The 11,440-nt window shown below is 39.4% G+C and overlaps 1 protein-coding gene across 1 annotated transcript; it reads left to right on the top strand.

The window, feature by feature from the left end:
• The first annotated feature begins 10,470 nt into the window (after window positions 1-10,470).
• Window positions 10,471-11,158, top strand: LOC131252999 (zinc finger protein ZAT11-like). The gene has a single exon (XM_058253813.1). It carries the CDS (start codon window positions 10,559-10,561, stop codon window positions 11,045-11,047), a length of 489 nt encoding a protein of 162 aa, XP_058109796.1. The 5' UTR covers window positions 10,471-10,558; the 3' UTR covers window positions 11,048-11,158.
• The last annotated feature ends 282 nt before the right edge of the window (window positions 11,159-11,440 follow it).

Raw genomic sequence — 11,440 nt, 5'->3', positions numbered from 1 at the left:
ATAAAATCCATACCATCTGTCAAGTAAGCTATATCTTGTTTGGCCTTTATTCAAAATTTCAGGCTGATCCAGCTGTCAAGTGAGCTAACTTATAAACTTTTACCTACAATTTTTGAATTTATGTAGTATAGCTCAACTATGGTTAAAGAATAATGAGACTTTTTGCTAATTCTTTTATTATTAGCACATCAAATAAATAGATTGAATGGCATATAAATGCCACAGTATGGCCTACACAAAACTAATGGTGGCTGTCCATCTCAATTGTTTCCTATGGTGTAGCCTACTTGAGTTTTGGATCCCATGTGGCTTTATATTTGCCAAAATAACTTTGCAATTTAGTAAGAACTTCAGCTTTGGAGAGAGAGAGTCAGTCGGTTCTAGGTTTTTTTTTTTTTTTCTAAAAGAGAATCAATCATCGAGTGGCATTTGCAGTTGAAATCTTAACCACACATTGTATAATATGCATATTTTTGAAATTCTAAAATGTCATAACTTCATATAAAATGTCTTTTGATATCCCTCATGACTTGTGTTATTTAAAATTAAAATTAGTTATTAATTTATAATTAAAAAATTAAATATTTTGTTTTCATCAAGATATTTTCGATAATATTAAGATAAATAAATATCGAAATCCAAAAATCTCCCAATATTGATATGGACATGGGAGGCCTGGTTTATATGTTTAAATAGATGGGGCGGATTTTAACTGACTTTTTCAAACTTCACATCGTCTAATGAGCACGCATGTGAGTGTGTTCCAGTGCCCTAAGCTCTCTCTCTCTCTCTCTGTCTCTCTCTCTCTCTCTCTTTTTGCCTCTTTTCTAAGTAAGGTATCAAAAGTATAGTTTATAAATTCAAGAAATCTCCCATTTCTAAGTGTTGTGTGACAAATGAAAACCACATTTAATATATATATATATATAATTCAAAATTATTTTTGAAAGAAAAATTGGATGTTTAAATTTTCATTAAAATTTCAAAAACAAATTTATTATTTGATTCAACCTCCATAAGAAAATTCTCAACAATCTATCATAATGCAATTGACTGAATGTACATTTCCTACAATTTGCCAAACTATGACAGCTCATCCACAATGCTAGTCCCATGTGCGTATGCCAATCTTGACTGTACATATCATTGCCGATAATGAAGCTTAGTCCAAGGTCACAAAGTTAACCATCTAATTTTGCCATTGATTTCGGACTGACACTTTCTTCCAACTATCAGTTTCGCACATGGTTATCATACATGGCCAAGATTCAAAGATATAACGTGAGTCATGGGAAAAAATGTGTAGGTAAGCAGGTTCAGAAGGGGCTAACCAGATTTCTACATCAACAGAATGGTGGAGAAAATCATATCCTTTTCCATCCACTAGCTGTTAGAGCTCTTCCCATTGGCTATGCATGATCGACTGTCTACTCCATCTCTGTGGAAGATGGATTTAATCTCCTCGAAGAGAATGAAGAGTGAAATGAAACTACAATTGCCATCTTTATTCAGATCACACGGATAAAATAGTTCATCAACAAATTCTGAAAAAGCTTATTAGTAAAACATGCTACTACCTCATTGGCCCATGATTTAAACCATATGGATGGTTTTGCATTTATAAAATGCTACATGTTAGTAAGATGTGATTTGTAACAAAACCACATTCTAATTTTCAAGCATAATGATAGATACATACACACGTGCCAACAGGAGACATGAGTATAACACCTAGATCATTTATAAGGTGGATCATTTCATGAAGACAACCAAAGTTTTATTATTATTATTATTATTTTTTTTTACACACGCACACACACCCCCACATACTCAGGCCTAAGTTGGATTTCACCACCTACGGATACTTGAACCCTTGATCGGGTGTTGAAACTCCTGAGAGTATGCCACCCGAGCAAGAGTAAGTATCCAAGACACCCAAAGTTGAGACAGGTTGAATATGGACAGTTTCATTTTTCACATAGATGTGCAGTCCAAAATGAATTTACCTGATTTACTTACATATTCATGGTGGGTCCCACATGATGAACGGTCTAGATCTCATATAAGTACACTTGGCTCCAAACCGCATCATCTTCCATCTTTGCACCACTTATTCAAATGCAAATTGTCTAGTGAGGTGCTCACCACCGTTTACTATGGTGTGGAGACTGTGGGGCCCATTGTAATATATGTGTTGCATCACCATCCGTACATTCTCTGGCACATTTTAGGGCATGGCATATCCAAATCTCAAGTAGAGCATACTACAGCAAAAGCGGGGACATCCACCGTTACAACCTTCCTATGCCCAATGTGGTGTTTATTTGTCGTGTCGTCCAACCTACTCTGGACGTGGGCAAAGGGAAAACACAAATATCAGCTTGATCCAAAACTTTTATCTTTTATGGCTCTTAGAAAATTTCAATGGTTGATATTCAATTCTCAATGTTTCTTATGCTGTAGCCTACTTAAACTATATATATATATATATATATATATATATATAGAGAGAGAGAGAGAGAGAGAGAGAGAGAGAGAGAGAGAGAGAGGATTGCCCACCAATGCACCTTTGCACACATGTCATGGGCATAAAATCTAAAAGGCCCACATGATGCAGTACCCCTTGAAACCTCATTAGCCTAATTTTTAACCTGATCCAAAACTCTAGTGTACCATAGCAAAGAGAAATGCAAATAAATGAAGAAAACTGTTTCCTTTTATCATGTACACTAGAGTTTTGTACTTGGCTGAAAGTTGGGCTTGCAAGGTTTCAAGGGGTACCGCATCACGTAGACCTTACATAGATGAGCATTATATATATATATATATATATATATATATATATATATATATATATATATATATATATATATATATATATATAAACGCTCACCTGCGAACCAGTTCGTACGTACCATGTACGAACTTTTTTGAGAACCCATCATACGTGATGTGGATCCATAATCTGAACCGTTCATGTAAAGCAGCACCTCGTGAAACCCCCTAGACCCAAGTTTTACTTTGATCTAAAACTTTTATGGGCCATGGAAAATGAAAACAGTTTCCTCCCTTGATTTGCATTTCTCTTTGTTATGGCCCACCATAATTTTACATCGGGGTGAAAATTTTTCATGTGAGGTTTCATGGGATTACGCATCACATGGACCGTTCAGATTAGACACCCAAGGCACGTGTGCAAAGGTGCGCACGTGCGTAGGTGCGCAGGGGAGCATGACTCTATATATATATATATATATATATATATATATATATATATATATATATATATATATATATATATATATATATATAGTCATGCTCACCTATGTACGTGCGCACCTTTGCATTCCATAAAACTCCAAAAGATAAATTTTCATCCTGATCTAAAATTTTAGTGGGCCATAGAAAAGAGAGATGCAAATTAAAGGAGGAAGCTGTTTTCATTTTCCATGACCCCACCAAAGTTTTTTATCAAATTAAAAAAATAGGCCCAGAAGGTTTCATGAGGCATTGCTTCATGTGGACTGTTCAAATTCTGAATTCACATCACATATGATGAGTTCTCGACAAACTTCACACAAGTTTCATAGGAATTACCCCCAATATATATATATATATATATATATATATAGAGAGAGAGAGAGAGAGAGAGAGAGAGAGAGATTAACCGTCATGGATATAACACATATATCATAGTGGGCCCACGTAGTTTTCATGCCACTGGTAAAAGGTTGCGACGGCCGCACTAAACAATCCGCGTCTTACTCTATGATTCAGTTAAAAGAAATTGCTCTCCTGCCGACCTATATCACTTGTGTAGAATAACCCCGTTAAAACCAAAAGTAGGCAGAGGGTGAAATGAAAGTCAGGAAAATTCACTCGACGTCAATACATTGGACGGCTGATGCTATGACTCAGCGCACTAGCGTGGCCCACCCGATAAGTTGATGGTGATCGTACCAATATGTGACTTAAACGTCTGGACAGATTCTAAGCACCAAACACGTTGGAATGAATGAAATGGCTGTATGTGAAAAACAGTTCACATACATCCATTAACAAACAACACCAACAACAATAACAACAATAACAACGACTACAACGACGACTTCCGTCATAGGTGAGATGCCTTTAACTGCACGCGACCATAGCCAAAAATAAAAATTAAAAAGCTAAGTATTCGTTTCTTCTGGAAAGACGCAACCGCAGTCAATCCATTGTTTGGAGCCGAAGTCTCCTACAGTTGGCTTATGACTGCTGGCGATTTTTGAACATGTTGAGATGTGATTAGTATCATGCCAGTAGCGATGTGGGTGCTCTGTGGACCTAACCATGATGTATGTGTTTAATCCACGCTGTCCAATCATTTTTTTATATCATTTTAGGTTGTGATTCCAAAAATGAGGCCGATCCAAATCTTAGGTGGACCACACCACAGGAAAACAGTGGTGATTGAACTTTCACCGTTAAAAACTTCCTAGGGCCAACTGTAATGTTTATTTGACATCCAACCTGTTGATAAGGTTACACCAAACCTGGATGAAAGTAAACCATAAAAATTAGCTTGATCCAAAACTTTTGTGGCCCGCAAGAAGATTGTAAAAGTCCGCGTTCAATCAGCACCTTTTCCTGTCTTGTGGTCCACCTAAGATTTGGATCTGCCTCATTTTTTGGTTTATGGCCTAAAATGATCTGGAAAATTTGATGGACGGCCTGGATAGAACACATACATCATGGTAGGCCCACAGCGCACCGACTCTCTGCTCGCAAGTTCAGCATGAAATCAGAGTCTAAATACAAGGGTTTGAATTGTCCCATCTAGAATAATCTTGAAGGGAATGGAGCATCGTTGCTGCACATACGTCAGATCAACAGCAGGGATATCTGAACCATTGTCCCTAGTTTTACCGATACGCAGATCCCCGGAACCCGTTTTGGTAATCCAGACCATCGATCAGATGGTGGCCACATCAGATGGACCACGCCCCAAACTTAGTCCAGGTTGGAAGATCCTTTCTATCCAATATATGCATTCTCCGTATCGATTGTGCACCAAGCAATTATCTTCTCTTAACCGTCTATTTGCAGGGCACTAGCTAAATGGTTTGGGATTATCCAATCAAGCAGATCCTCAGGAAATGGTCCATCCGTGACGACAGTCATCAGATCAACGGTCAATCCTACCTTATCAACGGTGAAGATCTTTGGAACAAGCCCTCTACTGAAAAGTATTGTTGACCCAGTTGAAGCCAATCAAAAGAGAAACACTTTAAAAGTCTTACATTGACTTGTCTACCTGACTTCCACGGAAACGTCTAGGTGCTACTGGCCAGTGAGTACCTTAACAGCATGGGTTGCGAATTCCACACACGCGTGTGGACGGCTATCCATCCACACGCACGCACACGTGCTACCATGAAACATGAGTGCAAGATCCGAGCTTTCCATCTCGTTGGAAATAATTCTTAGATCTTCTGCCTCAAAAATCAGCTCATTTCATTCCTCATGTGGGACACACTATACAAAGAAAGCTGACGGATGGAACAATTTTTTCAACCGCTCCTTTCTTTCTATGATGTGGCCCACCTGATGGAGAGATCGAATCTCACACTCATGTGCCATATTGGCACGTGTGCCTGTGTGCGGATGGAAGTTCCATATGCGTGTGGAGTTATTAGATATACGTTAGAAAAGGACAAAAAACCATTAGAATTCTTATCAGAATAAAATAGTTATGGTATCACATTATTAAATAACTAATCACACAATCAGTTTTAATAAAGAAAGGGTAAGGAAGTTACGTATAAATTATATACTGAGATCTACCCACCAATGCTGCAGATTTCATTGATCACGACCGTCCATTTGATGGGTCGTAGTGTGGAAATGAAACTGATGAGTTGTTCCTGACCCTCCCAAGTGACCACCAAAACAATTGGGTAAATTGGTTGGAATTGCTTGGGGCAAAAGTAATGGTCCACCGAATGGACGGTCGGGATGGGCGCACACACATATTGGAGTGTGATTAGACATTACATAACCCGATAAACATGACTCTCCTTAAGGAGTAGTTCGCTACCCTGAGGGTGTACCCTAAATTGTGTTCCGCGCCAATCTCCACCCTAAGGTGATTGTATGGCACATCTATTAGGATCTATTATTGATGGGACATGGTCGAAGAATCAAATGGGTTCTTTCCTTGTCTTAGCCGTCCATTTAGGAATCCGTACACCAGTTGCTTGAAGCTCTTGCCATCACAAGCTAAGTACGAACGGGGTCCTTAATCCCGGTTAAGGGTTCGAGTACCCATAGGTGGTGAAATTCCACTAGCGTGAGTGTGTGGGGGCGTGTGTTAAAAAAAAAAAAAAAGGGCTAAGTACGAACGTTCAGGGTATTAACGGGAATTAACTCTACTCATCAATTTCTGGAGCTTATGTCAAGACATGATTTCAAAAAAATGAAGCAGATCTAAAACTCAAGTGAGCCACACTCCAAAAAATAATGGGATGAAGCGCCTACCATCTCAACCCACACGGATAGAGTTTTGGATCAAGCTAAAGCATGGCATATAAACATTGCGGGCAATTCCCTTAATGGGGTGTTTGCCTCATGGTATTGGGAAGGATTAGGTGGGATGGGATTTAAAAAATGTAATTATTACATATGGTAGGGATTGTCACATGTTAAGATGGGATAAGCTTAATTCGATGCTATGTTTGTAATACGGTGGTACATTGAATGGATATACCCACCATCATTTGAAACTATTGAAAATAACACATATGTGTTATATCCAAACCGTTCATTTGTTTTGTAACCACATTTTATGGCATGGGCCTAAAAATGAGGCGGATCCAAAACTTATGTGGCCCCATAGAAGTTTTCAAAGGTAGGTATTCAATCCCCGCTACTTTCTATGGTGAGGTCCACTTGAGCTTTACGTCTACCTGATTTTTTGGGCCATGCTCTAAAATGATCTCAAAAAATGGGTAGACGGTGTGGATATAGCCCACACATCATGGTGGGACCTACACAACTTGCTAACATTGAGTGGAATTAGCACGGGACCCAATGCAATCCCATCTAATCTAATTCCAAGCTCTTCCATTCTTCCAGAACATTGAGTGGAATTGGCACGAGGCAAATGCAATTCCATCCCACTTAATCCCATCTAATACCATGCACCAAACGCCCCCTTAATTTGATCACTTATGTTTTGAATTTGCTCATTTTTTATATCATGTCCTAATATAAGTTGGAGAAACTAATGAACTGGTGAAATTTTCACCCATAACTTGGTGGCCCTATATAACTTCCAACCACGTGAGCTATCCTAGCAACTTACAAATCCGGCCTTTATGATCATTCAACTAGTTTTGTTTACTCCAAGGCCCACTATATATGTCTATAATTACACCTTGGTCCATAGCTCAAGTAGCAGATTGAGGGAAGATACCTCGTTTCAACACTGAGGTCATGGCACCGAATCCCTCTTAAAGGTAGCCTAGCCAAGCCTATACGACCAACTATGCAAAAGACCTACCATCATCGACAATATATATATATATATATCTCTATATATATATATATATATATATATATATATATATATATATATATATATAAGTCCATAATTCCAATAGTTGATCACCACACCTCTCAGCAGAAATTAGGGCAGGACACAGAATGAGGCATGGCTGCGGGGTACCTTAGAAGACTAATGTTCAATAATTCAATTTAATCAAGCTATATAAAGTAATGCACACTTGTTAGTGAGAATCCATTTCCCACCTTTCCACATGGTCACGTCTCCTCCTCTAACAACGTTGGCTTCGCTAATCACACACGTAAGTATCACCCAGCCCATCCATACACCACCACACGTGCCAAGATAGCATATCTTCGTGAGATCCGATCAATCCATCAGATGGGCCCCTCTGTTTAGAAGCCCTGATCTCTGAATTAGCCATTTACCCTTCATTCAGTGGGTCACTTTGTACCAAAAAGATGGATGACTAAAACAAGCTCCCCTAACCGTCCATTTCTATCATTCATTGTGGTCAATATAGCAAGGAAACTACTATGATTTATGGGTTGGGGAATCTATTTGGTGGGATGAATTTGACGGACGGTTTGGATTTTTACCAATCAACAGCACGTAGATGGGACCATGCAAGCGTGTGGGATTGGCAAACCTAAGAAGCATGCGAAGCGTGTATAAATTAAAAATTCTAATGAATTATCCAAACCACTCAACACGAAACTTCTCATAAAGCGAGTCTCACTAACGGAAATCTGCCACTGATCATGTGAAACAAGAGGTATACTAACACACACGCGTGTGGGCGCCGTCCATATTCACACGCGGGCGCATATATCACACTGCGACACGTGTATGTAATTCATACTTTCAATCAGAAGATCTGCACTGTGTGGATCTGCCACTTCAGACCTCAGGTGGGCCACACCACCTCAACACAAATGATACCCAGAAAAGGATTTTTGTAACCGTCAATTTCCTTGTTTGCCGTGGTCCACTTTAAGAGTAAGATTTTCTATTTTTAGGCCAACGATCCCAGCATGATTTCCAACTTTATGGACGGTTCAGATCTCATATACGTGTTTCATATTTACACGTATGGCCGAGCGTGTATGTGTACGGCTCTACACGCGTCGAGAATCAGCAAGCATAGTTAAACTAACTTCCGTGATTGAAGTATCTAAACCACTTTCTCATCTCTCATTCCTAACTACCTGACATGTACAGCCCATGTTTCTTAGAAAAAACTACAGGAGAATCATACCGTACATGACGTATCATGAAATCTCGTAGACATTTACATGCTGAGATCCCTTTATTTTTTCTTAAATATCAATCCATACCGTTAAAATTGTGAGAAATAGGTTTTTCACCATTGAAATAAATCAATAGGACTGTTTTCACCATTTTTTAAGTGGTTAATAAATGACTTCTAAGAAAGAAAAGTTATTGACTATTTGAGTTATGAACACTAGTTGGACGGTAAGGATGATGTGATCAGTTATATTATAATAAAATCAACGGTGATCCATGTATGTGGACCATTTCACCTGAGTTACATGCATGCCAAGTGTAGGATGAATGTGTCAATCTGCATCATATTCCATGCTCTGGCATGGCATTGAATATTATTCTTTAAAGAACTCCAAAGCCACCGAATGTGAAGAGAGGAATATGCTATTGACTACACCGATCCCAGTAATGATCTTTGCAACGACGCCTTTGCACCAAACACAAGCGCCTTACACGTGCTGATTTCGCACATGTATATGAGATCTGGATCGTTCATCAGGCAGCTTCGATATTTCTTAGCCCAAGTATCTAGCCTATCTACTTATGAGGATGTTCACTCATTCAAACACGAAACGAAAGTTAGCTAATTTCACACGCATATGATGTGTGCACATCCACACGTGTGTGAGATCTGAGCTTTCAATCAGGTGTGATATACTGTTTGAATCTTCTTCCTTAAAATTCATGCAACTCAGGTGGGCCAAATCACATCAAAACAAATGAATTGCTTAAAAAACGTTGTAACTGATCAATTTAATCCGTACATTGTGGCCCACCTGAACATTTAAACAATCTGATTCTTTTTTCAGAAGTTCTAAACATTATTTACAAAATTATAGAAAGCTCAGATCTCACACGTCTTTAGTATTTACACGTGTATGTGTACAAATATCTCCACACGCGTGCCACAGAAAAAAACACAAACAAACCTCTTCAACATAATCCGGGCCCACCCATCAACTGAACCAGCTCAATTTCATCAAGCCACCCAAACGACCCCACACGCTTCACTATTCAGCACGTGCCGACTCGCGGCTGCGAGTAACCTTCTCGAACCGCGTCTCAACCACGAAAAAAAGAACAACGTGGGGCCCACTTTTCCCCCCGTGTTAAGTAATCCAGCCGTTGTGACACTCGCCCGTGTCGCTGACTCGCGACCCCACATCAAAGATCAAACACTCCTTTTCACACTACACTATCAAGGAAAGTTCTAGAAACACGGAAAAGCAGACTCCCGAAGCTTCAAGGAAGCTCACTGACATCCTCACCGAGTCACGACTCATTCGTGGATATTCACCTGACCACGCGTACACGCTTACGTAATAGTATGGCTGCTAGTCAATGCCTGTTGTTTTATTGAAATATTACAAAATCACCCACGTTAGCCGACTCCATAAAATATCCTTCCGCAAGGGCATTTAAGTCATTTTCAAAGTCTATCACAACTGGGTTACTTGCAAGCAAAACCTTATAAAAAGGAGTCTCATATTCTTACTAACATCCATTCTCAAGTAGGATACTTCTAGTATATGTGTGTTTTCATCAAACAAGCAACCTTTTATTCATTCCTTCCAGTTTAAGAGTTTCTAGGGTTGTTCTAGGGTTAGTTGTTCTCTAATACAACTTCAAGCTCTTGAAGTTCTTGAAGTTCTTGTAGTTCTGTTCTTGAAAGTTGTTCATCATCATCATCACCTGCTTTATCTTCTTTATTCAAGTTTGTACGCTATGAAGCACATGAGGGACGACAGAGAGATGGACATGGACGGAGAGATGGAGAGCATCCGCACTGCCAATTTTCTTATGTTGCTTGCTCGTGGAAACGAGACGGAGCGGGAATCTCAGCCGTTGAGCCGCGTCTTCGAGTGCAAGACGTGTAATCGTCAATTCCCTTCATTTCAAGCTCTTGGGGGTCATCGTGCTAGTCATAAGAAGCCGCGGCTCCTCGACGATCATCATGGCCGGATGCAGAACTTGCAAAAGCCTAAAGTTCATGAGTGTTCTATATGTGGACTGGAGTTCGCGATCGGTCAGGCCTTAGGTGGGCATATGAGGCGCCATAGAAATACGATAGAGGGATTCTCTGAAGTGCAACCTGTTGTGAAGAGATCGAATAGTAGGCGAATTTTCTCATTGGACTTGAACCTAACTCCTGATGAGAATGAATCGAATATCATGTCGGGTGTTTTGGGTGGGAAGATTTCTTTGGTCCATTGATTATGATACACGAGTTATATTAGTTTTTTTGTTTGTATTCTTTTAATTCAATTTTAGTTTGTAGATATTCATATGAATCTATATATCATTTTCATCTTATACACGTGGAAATTTTGGTTCCAAAACAGCGGGTGGCCACGCTGTTTGTATGTATCATTTACTAGCACAGTGGTATATTTTTAGCAGCATGGCCCACTATATGGACGATCCAGATTCAACTACGAAAGCAATTTGTACGGAGGTTAGTCGCAGTATATCACAGGTTCATCGCGACAAACAGAAACGTTCTCTCTTTCTGGAAGAATTGTATACGCTCTCCTGGCCAACAGGTGGGATCCAGATCCAGTGATCTGGACCGTTATTCTGATGGACAACATGGACCTTTGGATTGAA

Source organism: Magnolia sinica, chromosome 8, assembly GCF_029962835.1.
Source record: "Magnolia sinica isolate HGM2019 chromosome 8, MsV1, whole genome shotgun sequence".
Taxonomy (NCBI): Eukaryota; Viridiplantae; Streptophyta; class Magnoliopsida; order Magnoliales; family Magnoliaceae; genus Magnolia; species Magnolia sinica.
The sequence above is the reverse complement of the archived record's forward strand: the minus strand, read 5'-3'. Positions and strand labels throughout refer to the sequence as shown.